Source organism: Chiroxiphia lanceolata, chromosome 5, assembly GCF_009829145.1.
Source record: "Chiroxiphia lanceolata isolate bChiLan1 chromosome 5, bChiLan1.pri, whole genome shotgun sequence".
Lineage (NCBI taxonomy): Eukaryota > Metazoa > Chordata > Aves > Passeriformes > Pipridae > Chiroxiphia > Chiroxiphia lanceolata.
In genome coordinates, this window is record NC_045641.1 from 2471664 (window position 1) to 2497368 (window position 25705).

Sequence of the window (25705 nt, forward strand, 5' to 3'; positions counted from 1 at the left end):
AGTTTTTGCTCTAAGTTTGTTTTAGAGGCATTTTATTAACACTGTCCCAATCTTTGGTAATATAGCAACAGCTTTGGGATGAAATGTGGTGTTTGCAGAGCCAGCACGGACCTGGCTGGATGGATATGTTCAAATTCAGGATAGAGCTGGGGACCTGGGTGTCCTGGACACATCTACCTCCAAATCATCCTTCTGTTCAGCTCTGCTTTGTTTCACTGATAAATGCCTGTAACAGGATGAACATGTCTTGCTGAAATGCTGATCTTTGTTGCATCTTTCTCCTGCAGAAAACTACATATACGTAGGACTTAACATCTCCTTTGTGCCACCAGCCCCCAGTTCCTTCAATTTAGGGGTCAGTAATCATGGCAGGCCCCATGTTTGCTGCTTTATGGTGCAGATTCTCATAATGTGGCTGCCCCATCCCTGGAAGTGTTCAAAGCCAGGTTGGACAGGGCTTGGATCAACCTGGTCTAGTGAAAATTGTCCCCGCTCATGGCAGGAGGGTGGAACGAGATAGGCTCTAAGGTCCCTTCCAACTCAAACCATTCTATGATTCCATGTTTAAAATATTTAAAGAAGTATTTGAAACTAGGAAAAGCAAGACACCCAGACAGATATGCAACTAAAAGGTATGACAGAGGGACCTCTGTTTCCTCCATGCAGTACTGGAGCTGCTATAGCTGACAGAACATGTGGGTGACATTAGATCAGTAGGAACAACATCGTATTTTCCCTGTTTCAATGTCATTACCCCGTCATTGTCAGTGTTCCAAAATATAATAGGATTTGTTCAGCTGATTTATCCTGTAAACAAGCAATATTAGCCAGGCACGTATTTAGACACGGGGAGAGAGGGGGAGAGGCAGAGTTTGCAGAAGGGAATAATAAAAATTTACTCCTCCTAATGAGGGAATGACCCAGCACTCATGGATGGGCTGGGGCTGTTGGTTGGGATCCGGAGCCAAGAAACACAGGGCTGTGACTGTGATGCTCTCCCTGCTTCCAGGGCTGGCTACAGCCTCCCACTTGCACCATCCCACTTTCAGATGCGGGAGGAGTTCGAGCTTAATGGTTTGAGTGAATTTACACTCCTGATACAAAGTGCTCTGAATTCCTCAAGTACTGAGATCTACCCAGATAGCGGCAGCAATCGGGGAGATTTTTCTCTTCAGACCTCGAGTGCTTGAGTTTGTTGTTTAAACCGATAACAGGGCTTCTTAAATTCATTTTCTGTGGGATGGTAAGCCCAGACACGTCTTGCTTCTCCCTGATACGGATGCACAGCCCTGGATCTCCGTTATTTGTTGAGCAAGCCAAGCTCTCACGAGCACATACATCCCATTCATTACAGCACTTAACTTACCTTTGCAGGACCACGGTGAGGCTTAATTAGTGCTTTTAAGGGGCTCTGGGCTCTCCGGGTGAAGGTGTTGCTTGCATGCAAAGCAGTGATGTTGTTTCATTTATCCGGCTCTGTTGGTGCACGTGGCACTTTGCAGCCCAAATGATATTTTGTCTGTGTAACAAAATAATAATTATAAGCAATTGTGATTCAGTGGAGAATTGCTGGTGGTGCCGGCGTAGGGGAGGCAGCTGGACTCTGTCCAGCAAGGTGCTGGTGTGTCTCACTGAAACAGGAATGAGGAGTGCCAGAAATGCTCCAGAAATGCTGGTTTAAGCTCTTTGCTGCCAATAAATAGAGGTAGTGGGTCAGACACACTGTGAAAGGGTGGACAGGTTAGCAGGAGAAGGATCCTGCACCCTTCAGCATTGCATGCAACAGGCATGATGTTGTTGTGGGGCCTGAGGAACCCTGCAGTGTATCTGATGGGACAGGAGAGTTTGTAACTTGGGGAAGGGGATGTCTCTCTTTTAGGGGTCTCTATTGGATGGACATGCCTGAGAGAAACCCATGTTATGGCAAGGATGTTCAGGATTACAGGGCACAGCTCATAGAGGACTGAGCTCCAATCTCTCCTTACACCTCTCCCACCACTGCAGTTGAAGTTTCTAGAAGCTTGATACGTAGACAGCCTTTGGTTGATCAGGGAAATGTGACAGCCTTTAGGATTAAATGCAGCACCTTCTCTCAGAGGTGTCTCTTTGCTGACACAAAAACCCCTTTTCACCTAAGGTTTCCCCTATCTGGGCTCTTTCTCCCCATCTCACCTACAGTAGCACCAGGAAGAGTCAGTGCTACTGTACTTCAGGTGTGTAGCACAGCTTTGCTGCTGGAATAAGTTCTCACAGAAGAGCTCTACCATCTTATTTGATCAATACTTCCCTTTTGAAAAATCCCTAAATGCTTATTTACCCACTAGTCCATGGCAGTTTCAAAGGCAGAGTCTCTACACTCAATATCTCTCTCTCTCTCTTTTTTTTTTTCTGGGGTGTGTGTGCGAAAAATTCTAAGTGAACTTTTTTAAAGCACCGATCTGAAAGCCACTCAGATTATATTCCTCTGTTTATCCTTCAGTGCCTCGTCCATATGATCCTCTGAGCCAGCAAGGGGATATTTATGGGACTGCAGGAGAGCTCAGCTTCCTTTTACACCTTTTGCAGTCACAGTTGCTGCTCTTCAGGCCACGTCCATCCTCCTTGTTTGTAGGTAGAGTGCCACCTGTGACAGGATGAATTCCAGTGACCTTTGGGATCTGATTTTCACCACACCTGCAGGGGTTGGGATGGTGATGCTGAGATTTGGAATTATGGTGATGCTGGAAATGTTTTGAAGGGGTAGAAATACAAGACACAAAAGGGAGATTGGCTGACACAGTGGTGGTATTTGAGATGTGGGATGGGAAGAACTCCATGAATAGGAGTGTTTGTACTGTCTCAGTCTGACTTTGCATTGCTGTTGAAGGTACTGTCCCTCTTCCCTGCCTACATCAGACCCTTGGGGTCTAATTAAGGCACTTAAAATATCACTTAAATTACAATATCCAAACACAGGGAGTGCAAATATCCCACTGAAAGATATTGATAGGAATCCGAGTCAGTTCTGCACTGTTCCCTGTTTATCTTGACTTGGTGAGAGTGTTTCTCCTGGAGAAACTTGGAGGTGAAGTTGACACTGGACCTGAGGGATCTGATGTAGCTGGTATCAGTCAGAAACAGAGACTCATTAACCTGCTGGTCTTTCAGGCTGGATCCTTAATTACCTCTTCATTTGTGGTGGTAGGATTGTGTCTCTGCAGGTGACCAAGAAGGGAGTAGGTGGTTCTGCTGAGGAAGGTGTTTCACACTTGATATCCACGATGTGCTTCTCTGGATAGTCAGTCGTGGACTTTCCATCATGGGGGCATGAACTTATTCCCTTTGATCACAGAAACCTAGAATGGCTTGGGTTGAAGAGGACCTTAAAAACCATATAGTTCTAACCTCCCTTCCATGGGCAGGGACACCTTCCACTGGACCATGTTGCTCAGAGCTCCATAATAAGCCAGTGCTGCTTCCAGAGCAGAAATGCTGCTGCTGACCAGTCCCAGGCAACATTTCTGTGTAAAGTAGGAACCAGAATTGGAGAATAATCCATGGGCTGAAAAGTCTTGGCAGTTGCAGAACTGTGGCTGTGACTGAATCAGCAGATGCTAAAATCTGGGGTCTGCATCTCCGAGGTCTGAAGCAAGAAATGAGAAAAGCAAACTTATTGCCAGAATTGCTTAAAGATCGTAATATTGGGGTCTAGAAAATTTGTAGGAGTTCACTAATGGATTTACCTTGTACCCATCTTTTGGCACTGTAATCATTCAGCAAACTGTGACTTAGAGGATGTTAAATTTATAGCACAATTACTTTTATACACAATTACTAATAATCACCCAGCTCTGCTAAGCTAGAGGTCTGAAGGCTAAAGAAACCTGTTGGTCTCTGTAAAAAGGCAGCCTGCTCTTCAGGAAATTGCAAATTTTACGACGTGGAGGTGCCTGGTATAGACTGTTGGGAAGTCTTACGCTCACAGCATAGCAGGGACATAAATACAGGCATAAAAAGTCTGTACTACATTAAGATTCTGCAGCATTCTGGAAACTTGACACCAGTCCTTGAACTGATGCTTAAACTACAGACCTAAAAACCAAAGGACTGCACCAGTTCTAGTCAATTTGAGTAACTTTCCCCTCTGTTCTTGCATTCCTGAATCGTGTTCGAATGAAAACCTCTTAGCACGGTGGGTGCAATTTCCCTATAATTGGGAAAGTTACTGTAACTGCACTGTCATTTGTATATGGTGACATGTAATTGCACAGTAACCACTGCTGTGGGTGCACAAGTGAAAAGCAGAGTGCAATTATAATGTATTTCCAAGTGCTGGCTCTTTATCCAGCTTCTGTTATATCACAGAGCACCCTGGGGAAACGGTGCTGGGTATTTTTGGATGTCATTAGAACTGCAGGCTAACCACTGAAGAGTGGGTTGGTTGGTGATCTGTGCTGTCTTTGGTCAGTGGCCATCTCTTGTGCACAAAATTTTGAACTGCAGATGGCAAAAGTCCACAGCCTTTTCCTGACCCACTGTTAGGAATGCATGGGGTGGGGAGGGCAGTAACAGGCATCAAATTATGGGAATGATGTGGCACGAGGTGAAAATCAGAGGGGCTCTGTCCATCCTGCACGAGGACTCACAGCTCAACACGCCAACGGGCTGAAAAGTGATGGTTCTGCTGGAGTTCACAGCACAGATCAGGGGGAAGGGATGTGAACCAAATCCACTGATTTCACAGGAGTCAGAGGAGACACTGGGATGCAGCATGGCCAGAAGCAGAGATACTGCAGGAGGTCAGAGGCAGAGTAAATCCAGCTTCAGGAATGCAAAGTACTGATGCCATGGGCAGGTCAAACCAGCATTTAACCAGGTTCACCGTGCTGAAACCACCAAGAGGACATGCCCAGGCAAACAGGAGAAGCACAGGCCTTGGGTACCATCCTGCCTGTTGGAATTTAAAGACCTGTGGTTTATGGGAGATGGTTTCCCTCATTTCCAGCTCCACTGAATAAGGATTTATGGTTCACCCCTGCACCAGGTGATCTAGACCCTAAATTGCCTAGCTTGTCTCTCTTCAGGTACCATGAAGTTCCTGGTGAGAGATTTTCCTAGGGCTTCCATCTGCCTAGATTTTTAAATACCCTGTGGAGTGGACACATGCCCACCCTCACCCTCACTCGGTCCTTGCTGTCGGGAGGAAAGGAGATCTTGCAGTCAGATGGAAAAGACCTTGGATATCTCCTTGCAAAGACTGAAATGTGTGTTCCTGTTGATTTCTTATTGTTGGCTCCCTGGCCCTGTTGGCAGCACAGACAGCCCCTAATGTATGTGTTCCCTCCATCCTTTGCCGTGGCCAAGCCTGAGATAACAGGAGTGAGAAGCCAAGTACCTGCCACCCTGTGAAGACAGGGCTGTTAGGTATTAGCTGTAAATCAAAGGCTTGGCCATTGGGACAGCCTTTATCCCCAGTGAGTCTGTGGAATTGCTTTGGAGCCTGCTGAGAGATCTGGAAAAAGGTGCTTTGATCGAGGAGGAAGATTTCTCCAGAGTGAAAGCAAGGAGGAATGAGGGGTGGCTAATCCCTTATTGAGGCTGTTCCCCAAATATGGATTAGGCTGTGTTTGATTATCAGGGGCTGTTTCAGAGGCAAATGGCTAAAGCAGATGTTTAAGGGACAGTTGATGTATTATGAGCACTGTCTGCACTGGCCCCCTGATACCTGGTGCTTCAGTCACTCCTGCAATGCCAAGGAGCTCACTCCTGCTGGGGAATCAGATGAGGACGGGGAAGGAGGTGCTGTAATCAAATCTCTAACCCTTCTGCTGAATTTGGGGTTTTGGGGACTCAGCGAATCCCTCAGGGACTGAGCCAGCACCAGCCTCGTAAAACCATCCTCTGCAGGAGGGCTTGGATGTGTTAATTATTTATGTGATAGGCTTAATCCTGGAGGAGGCAAACGCCTGCCAGAACCCTCCTGGAAATCAGGCCCATTCTTTTGCACATCCTTCGTTTTTCACTGGTGAATGTGACACTTGGCCGCGGTGTCACGGCTGCAGATGAACCCCCTGGTTGCTGACACAGGGAGTGGTGGCAGGAGCAGACCCCAGCCTCCCACCAGCTGGTCCCCCTTCCCTTCAGCCCAGGATGGAGAAGCAGCTGGTGGGACTTGTGAGGGCATTTTTACCCTGGGAGCTGCCAATCAGTCCGAGATGAGGATATGCAGAGCACCTTATAAGCCTGTGTTTAGCAGCTTTCCTGGGGCAGAGGGGTGGTGAGTAATATTCCCTCTTTTACAGGTGGGAGTTTGGTGTGGGATGATGAATTGATTGATTCCAGTCCAGCATCCCAACCACGAGCCCACAATTCCTTCCCAGTTACCTGCTGAGTGTGTCGTGACTTTCTGGGCTAGATTTTAACCGCTCAGGATGGGAGAATTGCTGATGTTATTCCCACCTCTTTAGGCCTTCCCTTTGCCTCTCCCTGCTATCCCAGCCGGTGTGGCAGCAGCATTAGAAGCAGAGTGAATTCATGTCCTCACCTCCTCTTTCATTCTGGAAAGTCGTTAACGCAAAATTGCCAAGCAGAGAAGCTCCAGAGAGTTGAACGTGGCTACTTTATATTGCTGCTAGGAGTGTCTGGAATTGAAAATAAACCTGTGCTTGCAACTCCTGACCCTTTCATCATAAATCCAAACTTCCTTACGTGTTTCTCTTTCGCTGCAGAAGATGACTGTATTTCTGTCTTTACAAAGGCCTGTGTGCAGCTGAGAGCCACAGCTGTGCAGAAGCCGGGTGGTGTTTATTTGTAGGGTTTTGCTTGCTGGCGTTTTTTTGGCAGATGATCCCCAGAGGAAATAACCCAAATACGTTAAACGAAAATAGTTTTCATGTGGCGTGTGGCTCGCTGGCCTCGCTCCTGTTCCTGGGGGAGGGCTGCCCACACGGCAAACCGCAGCTCTGGGGTTGCTGCTCTGGCACCCACCCAGCAACACACGAGTGGAGATGGAATCCTGGAGTAATTTGTGTTGAAAGTGACCCTAAAGATCAGCTAGTCCAATTCCTCTGCCATGGGCAGGGCCACCTTCCCTATCCCAGGTTGCTCCAAGCCCCATCCAACCTGGCCTTGAACACTTCCAAGGATACAAGGGCAGCCACAGGTTCTCTGGGCAACCCGTGCCTGGGCCTCACCACCCTCATCATAAACAATTTCTTCTTTATATCTACTGTGACTCTACCTTCTTTTAGCTTAAAGACATCACCTCTTGTCCTGTTGATACAGACCCTACCAAAAATCTGAGCCTGTATTTCTTTGTAAGTCCTTCCTATAAGGATGTGCCCTTCTGTAAATAATATCAGGGAAATAGGATTAAATAATAGGTTTAAATTAATTTTGTGTTTATATGGGGGAAAACCATAATACAGCCCCATTAAGGGTAGGCGTGAGTTCAGCTGGAGCTGGGTCCAGTCTGATGGAGGAGCAATTAACCTGGGGCAATTAAATTAATTCTCATCAGGTGGGAGATGAGCTGCAGATCAGCCGCAGGTGGTTGTGCTTGATGCTGGGATCTCTGGCTCTATATCTTGTGAGTCTGTTAAAGGCTCCTGCCTGAGATTGGAGGTTCTGGATTGTGCAGGAAGGCAGCCAGACGATTCCATGGATCCTTTCTGGTCTCAAGTGCTTCAGCTGGAGTAGTTGGTTTTGGCTGTGCTGCGGGGAGGGAAGCGCGTGGGAGGCTGAGCTGCTCCAAGGAGGATGCCTCTGACAGTGCCAGCTCTGCTTGATTTATATCATTTCACTGCTTGTCAGTGTAATTTCCTCTCGTTGGAGATGGAGCTTTGTGCACTGCACCCAAGGTAAGGCGTCTGCTGGCACCATTAAGCTTTTCATCCTCTCGGTGGGGAGGAAAGCTGTCTTGTTTTCCTTAAAAACTTTCTTCCCTTTCCCCTCTTTCTGCCATTTGGGAATTTCTTGCTTTCAGTCTGAAATGATTCCTTTCAGCTTGACAGACCATTAGAATGAGCACTTATGCAATTTTATTACCCTTGAAACACAAATTGTGCTAATTTGAGAGCTTAAGAGTTCCTGGTCAAACTGTGCCTGACTTGAAGACTTGGATTCTTCTCAGATCCTACATCCACAGCCCAATTCAAATTGGGAAGGACATTAGGGGGCCTTTCAAGTATGATGCATCTTTCTGTTAGGTACTTAGGCTGTGTGGATCATCTGGAGTCCTTTTGCAACCAGCTCTGTGGGATGGTGTATTTACTTCTTGACATCCCTCCTTTCCGCTCGTGTATGAACAGGCCCGCCTTTTCCTCTGCTGATTATGGATTTCTATCCTGCCCTGTGTGACAAAGCTGGGATGCAGATTTACCTTAGACTTTGTGCTGGTATTGTGCACCAGCAGCGTCCTTTCTGCTGCTGGTGGAGGCTGTTGATCTGCTCTGTAATTGCTCTTTGAGCCGGTGTTTTAGCTCTGAAAGGGCAGTCCACAAACACTAATGACTCTTGCAGGCCAGAGCTCAGGATAGCTGATCCTTACTAATGGCTCTTCGAATTCCTCATAGGTTTTATGTATTTATAAACACATTTAGGACACATTATTCTTCCACTCAGTAAAACCATCTGTAATTATTGCCTGTAATTGCTGGGTGAGGATAAAGTGAATCAGCTATCAGGCTTTTTGCTGCTGGTGAACTCAAGCATGGAGCATCACAAATTCTAGCCCTGTTTCCAGGAAGATGTGAGCTCACACAAAGAACATTGTCATGGTCCTTTATTACTGATACATCAAAATTAGGCAACCTGCCTGCACAGTCAGTTATTGCCTTAGTCCACCAAAACATTTTAAGTGAATGCTTAACTTCAAATCCGTGAGTGGTCACAGAGAAGTTAATAAAGTCCAACTGCTTTGGCAGTTGAGTGCTGGGATTTTTGGGCTTCAGCTTTATTTGACTTATTCTGTGGAGATGTGTAACTTGGATTAGCTTCACCTACTTTGGTGGTGTCTGTACCTCGCTGCCACTGTGCTTCTATAATTCCCTGAAGCCCAAGGAAACACCCTCAGAGATATCCAGGCACCACGTGCATTCATGTGAGAGGATCCCAGTGGAGCATCTGTCTGATGACAATCCTGTGGAGTTCAAATGCAACAGGTTAAAATAGAGCTTAGGTAGCATGCTTGGTGAACAGGGGCTTTCCTCTGGTTGGTGGGAGTTCATGGGTATCTCCAACAAATGCTGGAAATCTTCCCTAATAGCTGTGAAACCTTCCCTCCTCTCCAAAGAACTTGAGTGAATTGCAGTATCCTTGTAAGATGGATACATAGAAACATAGAATGGTTTGGGTTGGAAGGGACCTTAAAGACCATCTCATTCTACTCCCTGCCATGGACAGGGATGCCTTCCACTATCCCAGGTTGCTCCAATCTGGCCTTGGACACTTCCAGGAATGGGGCAGCCACAGCTTCTCTGGACCTCCCTACCTTCACAGGGAAGAATTTCTTCCTAAGATCCAATCTAACCTTCTTCTCTGTCAGTTTGAAGCCATTCACCCTTGTCCAAATCCCTCTCCAGCTCTCTGGGAGCCCCTTTAGGTACTGGAAGGGGCTCTAAGTTTATAGAGTTTAGTTCTTATGATGGCCTCTACTGCAGATTTGCCCTGGGCTGACCATCTCTCTCCCAGACAATTCCTGGACATGCCTTGGAGGACTGTAATGTCCAAGATGTAGCATGAGCAATCCTAAAGAGTTTGGAATTGGGAGGATTATTTAGATTTCATAGATGTGATTATTATATTGGGTCTCGGGCCCAGAGGGCAGGTCAGGGTCTTTTTTTATTTGTCAAGGCAGATTTAGCTCAGTGGTTCTTATTCTGGATCCCATGGGAATAACATGCATAATTTTTTTTGACAGAATTAGATACGTTTAAGGCATTTTCAGCAGATTTTGTCTTTGACTGCTGGGTCTTGACTGGTTGAACTGACTGGTAAAGTAGTAAAAAAGGCTTAAAGTAATGTATCCTGCTGGGCTGTCATTCAAGACAACCAAGTTTCCAGTTTTCCTTCTGCCTGTAACTCATCACACAACTTTGGACAAACTTTTTTCCACCTCTCTGTTTCTCCAGCCCTCAGGGTTTGTCAGCTTGCTTGAATTACAGACCTGTTATGCAACGGGTGGACACTTCCCAAATGGCTAAGAATGGGTGACTTCACTTGTTTACACCCTCTTTTTCTTTTTGTTTGCAGCTGTTAACAATCGATGACAATTTCTGTGGCCTGGACATGAATGCCCCCTTGGGAGTATCATCCATGGTGAGAGGGCTCCCCATTTTCACTGAGGATGGAGACAGGATGACATCTGTGATTGCCTATCTACAAGAACCACTCCCTGGCTTTTGTGGGCACCAAGAGCGGGAAGCTCAAAAAGGTAAGACCTGATGTGGTCCTCTAACTCATATTTTCATGTTGTTGAGATTTGCTGCATTGCATCGAGCGTGAGAAGAGTTTTTATGCTAAGGTTCTCCTGTTTTGAGGATAAAAAAAATGTTTTGGTTGGCAAAACCCCCCTGTGTTTCACCCTTGAGGGATAGAGGGAATCTGAGATAAGGATAAAAATCCTTCTTCCAAATTGTCGCTCGTCAGAAAATGACGTTTCTGAAGTCAAACCACACGTCCAGTCTGTCACAGACAGACTTGATGTAGTTCACATCCAACAGAATTGTCTGTGCTCAGACCATCTCTAATTAAGCAGTTGGTCACAGGGTATCTGTGCATGCTGGAGGAAAACTGATTGTGGCTGAAGCTTAAGCAACGGGATTCATGCTCTGGAGATCTTTCAATGTGACTGGGCTGTGATTTCAGCACGAGTCCAGCATGGGATTAGTTGCTCTGTTTGTGTCAGCCTGGTGCTTGTGCTGAAGGAAGAGTGTTTTCATCAAAGAAAGCTGTGTCTTGAAGGATAATGAGCTCTTTGTTTATGGTTGATGCCATAATCTCAAATACAATAAAGAGTGTATTTATGTTCCTCCCTGTGTGTTCTCACTAGAATATGCCCTTTGTATGGTAGTAGCTGTGCAGTTTGCTGTGTAAGGCAATAAAAGAGGGCTTGAGAGGTGGAATCATCTACCTGTGGTTTTCTCAAGGGAAGAAGAGGTGTTAAAAGTGACCTTCTCATGCTAATGATGGACCTTGCCTCCATTTGAACCTCTTTGTGCCAGTCTGACTATGTTTGTCTGAAAGCTCAGCCCGGGAGGGTTGTAAAATATTGTATGTGCAAGGAACTGTGTGGCTTTGCCATGATAATGGTGAGAGGTTGGAAAAGGGAGGTTGGGCAAAGCCTTGGGGGTCGTGTTGGGTGTTGTTCTCCCTTTGAATCCCTTTTGCAATTAAAGACTTCCCAGCTGGGGAAAGGAAGGTGCTTTGAGAAGGTGACCCATTGTGTCTTGTGCAGAGGATGGGCAGAGAGGACAAGGGGAAGGAAGGGAGTTTCTTGCTCATGGATGCTTAAGGTATGTCTGAAACCTCTGGTTTTATTCCTCTACCTGTTTCTGCACTTGAAAAGAAAACCAGGGCTGTAAATTCAGATGGCATTTTCCCCATGCTGAGGGAGGGCTGCAAGGGGAATGGGATCCTGCCCACTGGCAAATGTCTCTGGCTCTGTTCAGCAGAGGAAAGGCTGCTTGTGCTTTTGAAAAGAAATGTGTTGGTTTGTTTTGTTTTTTTTTATTTCAGGCACGTGGAAAAGGAGCCAAATTGTTTTTTAAATGGTCATAATAAAAATAATCTCTCCCCTGACTAATTAGGCTTTGCTTCCCTGTCATCTGTGATATCATAATAAAGTTCAGTTCTCCAGTCAGTCTCTTGCAGGGGGGGGTGGGGGGAAAATGGGGTGGCTGAGATTGAATGGTAAATATCCAAAAGGCCTTAACAGTTAATGACTGCTGCCTCCCTGCACTCCCAAGCTTTTTTGGTTTTTCCTTTGGCTCCAGGAGAAGCAAACTCAACCACAGCTCTCCTTGCCTTTGCAGGTCACGTTGTAGAATCCAAGATCTGATCCTTTTTAATAGGGGAAAATAGGAGAGAGCTTTCCATGCTTTGAGTGTGGTAGGGAGCAGGGACGCCTTATAGGGTAAAGAATGAGAAGAGGGAGCTGAAGTGGCTGATGTAATTTGAGAAAGCTTCATTTCATTCCCTTTTTCCTCATGTGCTGAATATTCTGCCTGTGGTTGTTACTGCTTTGGGTGCATGAGTTGGAGCAGGGCTGGAGCCTTGGGCTGGGACCTTTTCTTGGATGAGTAAATCTCCACCAGAGAGGCAGAACACAAAGCAAAATGGGGCTCCTCTGAACATATGGCATTGTTTTGGACCACTTGGTCCAGACCTCCTGGTAGCATTTAGTTCCTGCAGGTTCAGCCCCATCCTTGCTATGACTTGTGCAATTATTGACTCTCTTCTACATATTGTCCTCCCCCATGCTCCTGAGGGTGTCTGAGCTTGGGACACCAGCCTGGTTTCCCCTCTGGTGCTACACAAGGCCAGTTTGGCACTCAGGATTTTCCCTGGATTCTCCTTGGCCCCTGTCAAGACTTCATGGGCCTTCTGATGCTTTGTTTTCCATCCATCAGGTGCTGTTGAATAGGAAGCAAGGAAAATACTGCATTGAGATTGCAACTCCAGCATAATACATTATGTTGGCATGGTGTTTGTGTTCTGTTTAAAAATCAGTAATAAATTAGAATGAACTTTGTAGGATTATATGAAACTCCAGATACCAGTGGACAAATCCCAGGAATTAGCTGGTTTTTTGTTTTTTTTTGGTTTTTTTTTTTGTTTTTTTCCCTGCTGTTGGTTCCTACCAGGCATGGAATGTCCTGCTGCTTCTGGTACAGTGCAGCTACTCAGTCAAGCTGCAGTGGAACATTTTGGATAACATGAAAGAAGAGTCAGGAGATTATCTCCAAGATAGCAGGATTTACTCAGTGGTTGGAAGACTTGCTGCAAGATGGTTTGGGAGAAACTTTCCTTCTTTTTCCCCCCGCAGTTCCAGTATTTTCCTCTCTGTGTGTATTTTCCTAAGAAGTGGCAGACTGCATATCTGATTTTGATTTATGTGATCCGTGAGCTCTCTGCAAAATACCCACAGCATAAACCAATATCTGTCAGTTGACACACAAATGTCACACGTGGCAGAGGAGTTTATCCAGTGGTGCACACAACTTGAAGCAAAATATTGTGCTTTATGGGAGCATATCATTAAAATGAAAACTAGCAGCGTATCAGGAATCTGCCCGTGTAACCAAGACAACAAAGGGAGAAAGAAAAGGGAAAAACTAAGACAGAGATAGGGCAGGGGAAGTGTGAGTGAAACCAAATGACACGCTTGGCCCCAGCGATTTCACTGCCCCAGGCAAAATGCATTTTGCAACCCTTGCTCATTCACAAAGCTGCCTGTGCAGCCATCAGGAAGGCACTGAATAATGTGCTGGAGAATATTCCCTCCAGTTCTGCTGGCTCGCCCACAGCACTGCCTGGGCCCTGCAGAATGAGGGAATAAATAGGATAAAAATGCAGAGCTACAGGAAAGAAAAATCCCCCCCCAAATCTCCCCCATATCTAATGCATGGAGGCCTCTGTCCTCGGATTAAAGATTCCATGGATGAGGATGGAGGTGGGTGGCCCAGGGAGGAGTGGGTTGGGAGACACCTGAGTTTGGTTCTTTGCTCTGCCAGAAACTTCTGGTGTGTCTTCACTCGTCGTTTTCTCTCCTGCATATAGTAGGGAATATTTCCTTGCTCAAAGATCATTTTAGAAAATTAATGCTTAAAGTGTTGTGAGGTGTATGATCACAGCAAACAGCTTAACAGATGAGATGGAAAACCAGCTCCTGACCACTTGTGGGCATTAAAGATGTTGTGGTATTGTTTAATGAGAAATATTTAATCTCCCAGTGCTTTGGTTTGAACCCAGCATCCTGTAATTACCTCCTGTGCTGGCTGGTCCGTGGTGTTCCCAGGACAATATCAGTAAGAGTTGCCACAGCTTCATAATCCGGTTGCCTGATGGGCTTCCTTGGAAGTGGATTCCTACGTCCTTGAATGCTTGGGACAACACCCATGGCTGAAATTCACCTCTGGGAATTTTAGTGATTCCTTTCAGGAGGTACAAAAAACCCACTTGAGTTTAACAAACGTCTGTTTTGTCTCCCTGCAAACAGCACAGGAGTAATTCCCGGGTATGTCCTTCCTGCAAACAGCTCTGCTGTAAAACAGCCAGGTGCCAAAATCCACTGGCTTTTGATTTTTTCCTTTGCTCAGTCTCTCATTACACGCTTGGCTCTTCACTCCAGTGGCAGCAGAAAAGCAGAGATGTACCCATGGAGATGTTTTGCGTGGTTTTTTATGCTTGGTTTGGATTTTTTTTCCTGGTGTGTCTGGCCGAATCATGTGCCACTAATACCTCTCACCACTAAGGGAGCATAGCAGGATTCCATACTCCTTGTATTCCTTCCCTAGGCATTTGATTTATGGGTCACTGCTTTTGTGCAGATCATTTCCAGTCAAAGAAATACAACTTACCTACAATTATTCTGTGTGTAGATGCAGGTGTAAAGGGCGAGTTGAGCTTGCAAATGTCAACCTGGGAACAGCCTTAGGAACTGTACTTCCCACAAGACAAAGCTCTTGGACCATTTTGAAATGTTTATTTGAAAATGGAGCAGTAGAAATTTCCATTTATTTGAAACTTCCCCAGAAGAAATAGGGTTTATTTATTCCATCCAAATATTTCACTCACAGCCTTTTCTATGCTAAATTCCTCGCAGAGATAGAACCTTGGCTTAAAAACCAATACTTTCACTCTGTGGCCTGGATTTCATTTTTCATCAAATCCCATCAGTTTGCTGACTTTGGAGGGCTTTTTAGATTTGGACTTGCCATTGGGGGTGAGGGTTTTCACTCGGATCAGTCAGCTCTGGAATCTGGCCAGCACTTCCAACAGGTATCAACTCCATTTAGTAGAAAATTCTCAGTACTGATCAATTCCATGAACAACCCTCTGGATTACCCTGAACCCTCGAGACCCTGCTTTCCTTGGATCCGGAGTCAAAACACCACAGGGAGAATTTGAGATCTGAGAGCTTGGATTTGCAGTTCTCCTTTTGGCCCGCAGTGTTGGGGAAGGTTGGCTTTCTCCAATACGTAATTGGATTGGAAAGTACATGTGAGTCTGAGCTCCTGCAGGTTTCTGGATGTGGAGCTGGGGCTGCCCCGTCCCTGGCAGCTCTCCTGGTTTGATTTACAGTGCTGTTTATAGCCCACCTGCCTCAAAGGGGGAGTGGGAACCACTGGCAGGTATGGATGGGGTCAGTGTATAGGTCGGAGAAGATGCACCTTGGTTTGTGGTAGGGTGAGGACAACTTTAGCCAGGTAACCCTGAAGGGCACCCAAACCTGCAGGTCTGACTGAGGGGAGACCTCATTACAGTCTACAATTGCAGTTCCTGAGGAGGGGCAGGCACTGATCTCTGCTCTATGGGGACCAGGGACAGGACCTGAGGGAATGGTCTGAAGTTGTGTCAGGGCAGGTTTAGGTTGGATACTAGAAAAAGGTTCTTCCCCCAGAGGGTGGCTGGGCACTGACAAGGCTCCCCAGGGCAGTGGGCACAACCCCAAACCTGGCAGAGCTCAAGGAATGTTTGGATGACCCTCTCAGGCACATGGTGTGACCCTTGGGGATGGTCCTGTGTAGGGCTGAGGACTGGACTCGATGATCCTTGTGGGTCCCTCCCAGCTCAGCATGTTCTGTGTGATTGCTGTGGTGGGTCCTCTTGCCACCATCATTTTCCCCTCACGTGTGGGGTGAGATCCCTTCCCAGAGCAGGATTTGTTCTGTTTAGCAGAAGGCAGGTGAATCCTGGTGGCACTGGCAGCATGTGATGTCCTTCCCCCAAGCTGGATTACACTCAAGTGCCAAGTTGTGGCTTCCCCATCCCTAGAAGTGTTGAAGGTTGGGTTGGATGGGGCTTTGAGCAACCTGGTCTTAGTGGAAGATGTCCCTGCCCATGGCAGGGGGGTTGGAACAAGATGATCTTTAAGGTCCCTTCCAACCCAAACTATTCTGTTTTTCATGCGAAAAGTCTGAGCAAGGTAAAAGGGTTCAAAAGGTGGGAAGAAACCCACAGGCAACAGAGCTCTGACCAGGTTGGTGATATCATAATGTACCCACATGAAGAGGAGCATCTCCCTCCTCTCCTTTGATTCCTCATCTCCCATCCAAGGAGCTGGAGCTACTGTGGCACCCTGAGTTCACCATGACCAGGGTGACGGTCTCATGGTACCTGCAGGCACAGGCAGATCCTCACTGTTTCTCCAGGCAAGGGGGTTTCTGAATACACAAAAACCAAGAAGCCCTGCTCAGTTTTGATATTCCCTGGAGGATATCCTGCTGCTGACAGCTCTCTGTGAATGTCAGCAGGGAAACTCTGCTTCCTTCTCCTTCCCTCTACTGCCTTGAAAGAGTCAGGGTTCTTTTTGAATTTCTTTTTTTTTTTTTTTCCCCCAGCTGTTTGGCAAGTGGACTTGACTGCTCTGAAAACAGGGTGTAGAGGCTCTGGCTCCTGCTGGGAAGATGGTTTCTGCAAGAGGGGCTTGTTCACCCTGGCCTCTCCTCACAGCTTCCTAAAGCAGCAGGAGTCCGGGTGCTTCACTGACTTGTGATGGAGCGATGCTGGTTCCCGTCTGAGTTTGACATCTGTGAAGGCTGTGGTTGTCTGTGTCCTACACTGATATGCAGCCCCGCTTTGAGGTGTTGTTGCCAGCTTAGGTGCCTGAAAAGCAGTTCATTTTTCTGGCTGTAGCATTCAGAAAGTTGGGATTTTGCAGCTGTGGCGAACTTGGCACTTGATGCTCATGTTGGGTGCCCCAGCAGGGGTTGGGAGTCAGTGTGGGCAGTGAGACCCACCTGTCCTGGGTCGTGTAAAAATCACCAATAGCTGGTGATAATGAAGTCCAGCATGGCCTAAAAGTGTTAGGTGAATGGATACTGTCTCCAAGGGTGAAATCAAAGATGCAGGACTGGATTTTTGGAACGATTCAGGTTGAGGACTGGTTGGCTGGGGAGAGGCTCCACATAAAAGTACCTGGGCATCCTCACATGAGCCATCAGTGTGCCCAGGCAGAGACACACCAACAACATCCTCAGCCATGCAAATAGGGGCACTGCCAGTAGATTGAGGGGAAGGTGATCCTCTTGAACTCCATTGCTAGGCCGTATCTAGATAATGAGCCCAGTTTTTTTAGGCTCCTTAGAACAAAAATGTTATTGGTCAACAAGAACAGGTCCAGGAAAGGGTGAAAGGATTGGCCAGGAGCTGGAAAATCAGCCCTGAAAGAAGAGGATGAGAAATGAGCTTATTCAGGCTGGAGATGAGAAAACATGGAGGGACCTAACAACAGCATTCCCATGTCAACAAGGAGGTTAGTGAGAAGATGGAAACAGGCTCTTTGCATTCATGGGTGGGAAGAGAATGTGAAACAGGCATAAGTTGACATGAAAGCACTTACAACTGGATGTAAGGAAAAGCTTTTTCCCATGAGAAACCATCCTTGAAGAAGGTTGCCATGGAGCAACTGCAGTTTTCCATCCTTGGAAATTTTCAAGGCCTGAATAGACAGAACAACCTGGTCTGATCCCTGGGCAGACCCTGCTTTGAACAGGAGGTTGGACAAGAGGTATCCTGAGGTGCCTTTCAGCCTGAATGTGATCCATCCTCTACCCTAAACCACACCAGGGGGCCTGTGTTCAGATCCTGGTGCAGACAACAGTTGTTTTACATACCCACTAATACATACTCCATCACTGCAGGTGGTTGCTTTGCCTCTCACATCCCTCATTTCCATTGCTCTGGGACTTCCAGCTATAACTTGCCTGTGTCACACTCTGCAACCAGCTCACTGCCCATGGCAGGGTCCAACTGCAGTAGGAAAACTCCCTGTTTGTTTTTTTTTTTTTTTTTTCCTGTTGGAAAGATTGCTGTTCCCAGGAAGGGTTGGAGCCTGCTCTTTGGCAGAGAGCTATTAATTTTCCATGTCTCTCCTTCAAGTACCCCTCTCTGCTTTTTGACTACTCAGCCATTCCCGTGCTGGTGTGCAGGCTCTGGCTGAGCTGTGTTTTCACTGGGTGCCTTGTGAAAATGTGTTGAGTGCTGCTCTTTTTTTTTTTTTTTTTTTTTGAGATTCTGGTTAAACAGTGACTCAGAGTCTTGTCAGAGATGGGATCTTGTGATCATGCAATGAGACTTGCAAATAACTGTCTAATCCCTCCAAATTCCACATCAGCGCTGCTGCACTGTGTGTTTTTGTTCCCAACTCCACTAGGAACAGCGAGCTCCAGTGGACCCAGAGCAGCAGGGAAGGCAGCAGGTTGTACCATCATCTTTTTAAACTCTTCTTTTAAATGCAGCTTGCATTTGACAGGTTTCCAGTGGCACAGCAGCTGAGCTGGATTCCCCCACAGTGGGCTGAGGATGTGCTGTGCAGGCAGGGGGATGTTAGTGACAAAACCAGACGAAAAGAGACAGGTAACAACGTCCTGCTGCCTGTTACCTGCTGCAATCCATGGGTCCTGCAGCCTCCTGGGGGACAGCTTGCTGTGCTGCTGGTTGTCACCTGCCCTGTGGTGGCAGGTGATTTTCTGCATGGTGTCAGTAGCTCTGTGTGTGGAGTGTTGAGGCTGCAGAACCTGGCACGGCTGTGCTGTCAGTGGAAACCAAGCAGGGCGGGCTACAAGGAAAAGCAAATGTATTCCCATGTCCCCATGGTCTGTTTACTTCCCTTTGTCCCTTTGTTCTCGGGTTGGTGCTGTGGATGGAACATCAGGTGATCAGCTTTGGTCTTCACCTGCTACTTCTGGTCTTCACCTGCTACTTCTGCTCTCCGGGGTGACAAAGAGAGGCTGTTTAACTCCACCTAATGCCAGGATGGATGCCCAGCCAAAAAGGCTCTTGTCATGCCTTCCTCCTCTCTATCCCCTTCCTTTTTGACTGGGATAATGACTTTTCAGGGAGCCCTTGAAGTGCCTCTTGCATCTGCCTTTGATTTGGATGCCTCTTGCCTGCTGACCCTTCTTACAAGAAGTCGTCTTAAGTGCGGTTCTCCTAATTAGTTTTGCTTTAATTTAATCTTTTGAAAGAATTTTATCAAAAAAGAGGAAACCTTCTCCCCACTCCCTCATTTTATCGGCTTGTTTTCATGCATGGGCCCTGGGTTTATTCCTCTATTTCCCTTGTCTCTAGATAGGACATCATTTGCATATTTGATTAAGCTCCATATGTTATCAGGGAGCCAGTTGAAAGAACAGCAAGTCCCTGATAAGGCACTGTGCATCCATCTCTTCCTTTCAGCATCCTCCACGCCGTCCCCCTCACCATCCCGTGGCTGTATCTGTGCCCAGAATCACCTTCACAGTCTGTCCCACCTCCTGCCTCTCCCTTTGGCCAGATGACTGATCTCTGGTTCTGCTGCAGGTAGGGGTGGGTGCAGATATTGCTATTTGGCAGCTCCTGTCTGTAGGAAGGAATCAGAAAGGGTGGAAACTGAGCACTGGTGAGGAGTAAACCACGAAAATGAGGTCCAGATTCAGTGCCTTGCTCTCTCTGGTCCATGGCAAGTTTTACATGAGCCAACAGCATGCCCTGGCAGCCAAAAATACCACCCATGTCCTGGGGGGCTTCAGGCCCAGCATCTTCAGGTAGTTGTGGGAGGTGACTGTCCCTCCGTGCTGGTGCAGCCTCACCTCGAGCCCTGTGTGCAGCTTTGAGTGCCACAGTATAAAAAAATATATATAAAGTTACTGGAGAGCATCCAAAGGGGGGTACAAAGATGGCAGTGCCTTGGACTGGCTGAAAATAGCCATGGATAAAGAATTTTGAAATGTATTTTAAAATGAGCATATATATATATATGGGGAGGGGGTGCATGAAACTAACAATTCTTAAATAAACAAAGCCTTTTAAACTTTGTTCTCTGGCTTTTGCTCTGTGGAAGCAGTTTGCCACAAATAGTTCCCCCAGCCCACCTCTAGGAACCCTTTAATTTGAAACCAATTTGTGGATACCCCTGAGGAAAAACAGGGAGATGCTTAGTTTAACAGTAATTTTCTCCCCCCACTGCTGATGTTTAAGTTGGGAGGGGCTTTACTCAGTTTGTGACCCATAATTGGGCACTTCTGGCAGTGATCAGAGTACGATTCCTGGTCTGGCAAAGGCAGGGTGGGCTCATAACAGCAAACAAAAGTGGTGTAATTAGTCGAGTTACTGCAGTTGGAGAAGGGACCACACTTTGTGTGAGGGGGCCTTGGAAAAAGAGCTTTTCCCTTAACTGGCAACCAAAGTGTAGGGACAAGAGCTCTGGTTTATGAGCCAGCTTTTAACTGGAAGGCAAAAAGGAATGTGCTGGAGATAATTTGAAGGGTGTCTCTCCACCTCTCCCCAGCACACATCCAGACACCCCAGTGTGCAGCAGCCCCTGGGCATCCAAGGGAAGGATGTGAGCCCCTGTCAGGGAACTTTAATGCCATCAGCACATCCACAGGTTGTGAATGCTGCTGGTGGGGCTTGGAAAACCAAGAGAAAGGAAAGCAGGAGTAACACCCACCCCGTCCCTCTCCAACTTGATCTTTTCCCCCTCGTGCTTCTTTCATTTTAGTTTGATGGCTTTTGGGTTTGCTTTGCTTCCTTATCTCTCCCATTTCATTGTGGTGGCAGCCTGGCTTGAGAGCAATCAGACTTTGATGGGTTGCTGGTTGTAGGACTGGTGTGTGAAGCCTGGGGGGAGGAATGAGGGAGTTGTGCTGGGTTTTGTAGACCTCAACCCAGGATTCAGGGACCTGTTCCTGCTTGGTCTCACACTTGTCTTTTTGCTTTGTCCTTTTTTTTCTTTTTTTGACCCTTCAAAACCCTATCAGTGGCCTTTCACCTCTTCTAAATGGAACCATATGGAAGAGCTACAGGTTCCTGGACAGTTTTGGAATTAGAAAAGCTTTGATTGCTGAGTGAGGGGTAAAAATACAGATTGAAGACTAGACCAGGGCAGTAAATCAAAGATGAGATTTGCAAAGTCCCCTTGGGATGTTGTGCCCAGGGTGACCAGAAAACATCTTCCCAGCTGTGATTGCAGCAGGTAACCCTGTAGATATGGCTGTAACCTGATGGTGTCAAATCTAGGTTGATGTCAATGATGGCTTTTTTATGAATTTGACTCTGTCGTTGCTTGACCTTTCCATGCTGGTCAATGTTACAGCAACTGTGATCCCAAGGAGGATCATTCATCTCCTAAACTAAAAAAGGCATTGGATATTGTGAAGAGTTGGAGTGATATTTCAATGTAAGGCCACAAAAACCAGATTTCCCAGCTGGGTTGGTGCCTGCAGAGGCAGCAGGACTGTGTTAACAGAGGTGTCCCTTAATCCCATGGAAGATCACTCCTGGTAAGAGTTTGTTTTTATGTTTCAGCAGCATTGCATCCAGTAGGTACCAGGCTGGGATCCCCCTTGGTGCAGTGAGCCTGGAAGTGTGTGTTGGAAACAAATGGAATGCTCCAAGGCTCTGAAGGGACACGGGCTGGGAGCCCGGGGGTGCCAAAGTCTGGAGAGGAAAATTGGGAGCAAGTCATCTGTGGGTTTCAGCTCTGGTTACACTCTGTCATGCTGAACGTGTTCTGCTGGTGATTCACAGGGCTGGGTCCCTTTGGATAACAAAACAGGAGCTCCTAAGGGACTTTGGTGGGTTTGGGAAGCTTTGCTGATGGTTGTTTTTTTTTTAGCTGTTGTGGTGCGTTGGCAAAGGACCCCAGCACACTTGTATTTATGGCATCCTGGCAATGCAAACCACTGCTCCTCCTGCCAGCCCTGCTGGTATCCCACAGTGCTGGGATGCTCATGGATGAGGTCTGGAGTCATCTTTCCTCTTGACTTCTCGTAATTTTTATTTTTTTTTTTTTTTTTAACTGAAGCTGGCAATAAATTCCAGCGATGTCAGGGAAAAGGTTATCCTTGAGACTGGCAGAGACCTCATCATATGAATTTTTCAGAACCCCTTCTGATGAAATCTAATTAAACATTTCGGCTGCCACTGTGCAAATCTCCCTGTGTTTGCCTCATTTGTCATCTGGTTGATTAAGGCCGGGTTATCAGGGGGAGTTTATGACTTGTGATATCTGCTGGGGTGGATGTGGTTTCACACACTATGGGCACTTTGATCTTTTCCCCACTGCCTACAAGTTTCTGTGGGTTTCTCTTGGATTTCGTACACAGCTGATTTATCTCCTTGGGGTCTAAGGGAATATGTTGAGGATAAGCTGCCCTGAGGGATGGGGACACACAGTGCATTTCTCCTGCCCTTCAGACAGTTTCTAAGGGATAGGACCTTGGCATCGTGTTAGGTTGGAGTGTCTCTCACACTCATTTTGTTGTTTTCTCACAGAACAGAGAAAAATTTTGAGGAAAGAATAAATAAACCCAGCCCAAACCCAGCCCGGTGCCAAATCAAAACTGATTTATTCTCCCTCCCCTTTTTCAATACAACAAACAAGCTGTGAAAGTTTTATAGCGTATGAAACAACCACTTATGGTTATTTGACCTCCCCACCTCCTCTTTCCTCTTCTTTTTATTTTTTGTTGTTGTTTAATTAGCTCTCTTCTTGCAGGTATTTCTACTGCGAGACGGAAAAGTCAAAATCTTTTGATGCTTTCGAGCCCCTTCTCCCCCTTGTGATGATGTAAATTAATTCCCCAAATCCCACGTAAATTCTGAATTTTTAGCTAATTTGCTATTCACGGAGAAGAAAAAGAAAACGTTTCCAAATTTATATCTCTGTTTTCCTTGCACGTCTGTCTTAGCCTGCAATATGTATGGAGAGGTGGGAGATCTTAGGAGACTGCTGCCTTTAGGCTCTTTGTTAAACTTCTTCTGCCGGGTTAGCATTTTTGTCTGCTTGGAAGCTGGAGAATTGAACTCACCTGGGAGCCCCGGTAGTGAAATAAATTATCATAATATAGTAGGAAAAGAATAGATTTGAAGATGATGAGTAGTGCAGCACTACCCTGGTGTATTACATCTGTTCATTTAGAGGTGTAATATGGCTTTGGCTTTGGGGCACATGACTGGGATATTTTTCTGTTGAGGGGAGGGGGCTGCTTGTGCTGGGGAGATGCAGGTAAATGTAACATATAAACACTGGAAGTCCCAAATGCATCCTGACACTCATAGTAAGTATAATAACCACCTGAAGCTGAGCATTGATGGTTAATTCATGATTTTTTTTTTAAGCCGATCTCTCATTTTTTTTAGAGGAACCTGATTCTTTTTAGTGCTGCAAAGCAGTGATGAAGGGCAAGGGATTGAAAGATCTGTTGTAATTAGTATTCCAGTGCTCTGCTTTAACAAATTGTCAGCACAGTGTGTGTGTGTGTGTGTGTGTGTGTGTGCAGGTGCAGGACTGTTCACCAAGGTGTTATATGCTAAAAAGGATTAATCTTTAGCTTGAACCAGAGGTACCTGTTGGGGTGATCTGAGCTCTACCCCTCCTGAAAAGCTTTGAGCAGTCCCAGGATGGGATGTGGCAACAGGAGCTGAATAACCACAAACTCCTTACGCTGATACCTGCTGTTGTTCAACACATCAGTATTGATATTATGTGGGTTTTTTTCCCCTGGGTTTTAACCTTGATCATGCTTTGCAGCCCCTGCTGTAGCCCTGACTGCCTCTGTGCTGTTTTCTTCCCTGTTAAGGAAATCTCAGGCGCTTTCCTCTTCAAGCTCACACTGACATTGCCATGGAAGTGCTGCCCTTCTCCTCCCTGCAAAGGCAAGCCCTGCTAGGAAAGATGATCTCACTGGCACTAAATATATACCCCAGCCATCAGGCCCCTTGTCCGTGCCAGGGATGCTCTGGCAGACTCTGAAGTGACTTATTTTCTATGTTTTGTCAATTCTCCCTGGCAGGTGATTTCATTAACTGCCCTTTAATCGCTTGCAAAGAGCTGAGCTGTTACTCTTTTGTGTTCACTCTCCCGATGGAAACGTGCTGGTGGCCACCTTGCAGTTCCCCCCTCCAAGATGAACAGGTCAGCCCTGTCATCCCGTTTCCAAACCTACCTTTGTATTTCTTTTTTAAATAAAAATAAGCTGCAAAATTTGGAATTGGAGTCAAATTCCCAGGATATTCACTGTGTCAGGGTTTCAGCCTGGGGTGCGATGGTGGGATCTGCTCCCAGTTGTGTTCCCTGTGTGATCTCTGGACTCATCTGTCTGCTTTCCCTGTTTCTCCTGCAGTTATTAAAATGAAGAAAAGGGGAGTGTGAAGGAGGTGTTTGGGAAAGGACTGAGTTCCTCCTTAACACCATCTGGACTGGGGATGGTGTCTTAGCAGGGATTTTCCATATATGTTCACTGGGGATATTCAGTGTGTACTGCTCCTGGATCTTCCTCACATCTGCAGTGTATTATGGACAGTGTGTGACCCCCAACTCTGCTGTCTTGTCATGTGCTTCCTTTCTTCCAATAGTCCCCTTTCCTGACTGTCCTTTTAACCTGCTCTTTTAGGATATTTCAGTTTTCCCTCCTCCATCCCCTTTGTTCCTTACCCATAAATAGCTTCCTTCGAGCCCCCTCAATTTTGTTACTGCTGGGATGGCTCCTTGGCCTTTGTTCACCTTAGATGCCCATCTGTGTTTTGATCTGAGCATCAGACTAAAATATAAGAATCCTGAATTCAATTCCTGTTTTGTTACTGACTTTTATGGACCCACCTTTTGTAGAGTGGGGATTCCTTTCAGTAAAAGGGGATATTTCCATCCCCAGGAGGTGTTGCCAACTTCCTTCCCAGTCCAGCGAGAGAAATCAGACCTTTTAGGACACAACTTCATCCTGCAAGAGACTGAAACTGCCCTTAAACAGGGCAGTGAATTATGTCCGAAAATGTCTTTTTCTCTCCATTAATGATAAGGGGAGCTGAGGGCAACTTGTTCAGATATAAACACCTCTCCTATCTCTGTTCCCTGTCTGTAAAGTGACAGTAATGGTGTTTTTCTGCTCTGCCAGGGGTCTCGTCAACAATTAGTGGTCGTGAGGTGCTCCAACATTATGATAATAGAAAAGTTCAGCGCAGGGGGTTTTTTTTATGCATGATTTTCATGCTGGAATTTGATTAACACGCTCAGATGGGGCCATTGCTCTTGGCACTTGGTATTTTCTTCATTCTGCTGCGGGTGACTTTTCCAACCTCTTCTGTGAAGCTCAGGTGCTCTGACCTGGGCCATACTCCTGAAGTTTGCATAGAATATTTAGGAGGTTGGTTGAGAATAGAGACATGGGCTACATGCTTCAGGAGAAAAAGAGGCTGCCAACAGACCCAGCGCCCCTATCCATGGATTCTTATTGATGCTCCCTAAACTGCTAAAAGCTTAGGGAAAAACCTTTACTCTCGCTTAAAAGGGAAAGAAATTTATGACATCTGCAGTGACTGGGGGCACTGCCAGCAAATTCAGGGAGTTGTGAGTGGGAGGAGCAGGCTGGGCTCTCCTTAGGATCACACATCTGGCAGTCACAGTCAGGTGAATTTTGCTGCATTGCCACGCACCACACTATGTTCTGGGTGATAAGGCACACTTGAAGATATTTAGGAATGCCCAACGTACTTCCATGTGCTTTGGAGGCTCAAGTTTGCAGGA

General features: G+C 46.5%; 1 protein-coding gene across 1 annotated transcript in view; it reads left to right on the forward strand.

Moving 5' to 3' along the window:
- Positions 1-25705, forward strand: part of PLXNA4 (plexin A4) — a 451907-nt gene that overhangs the window by 36907 nt on the left and 389295 nt on the right. The window contains 2 exon segments of the mRNA XM_032687463.1: positions 10231-10355; positions 10357-10411. Coding sequence (XP_032543354.1) covers positions 10231-10355; positions 10357-10411 — 180 coding nt within the window.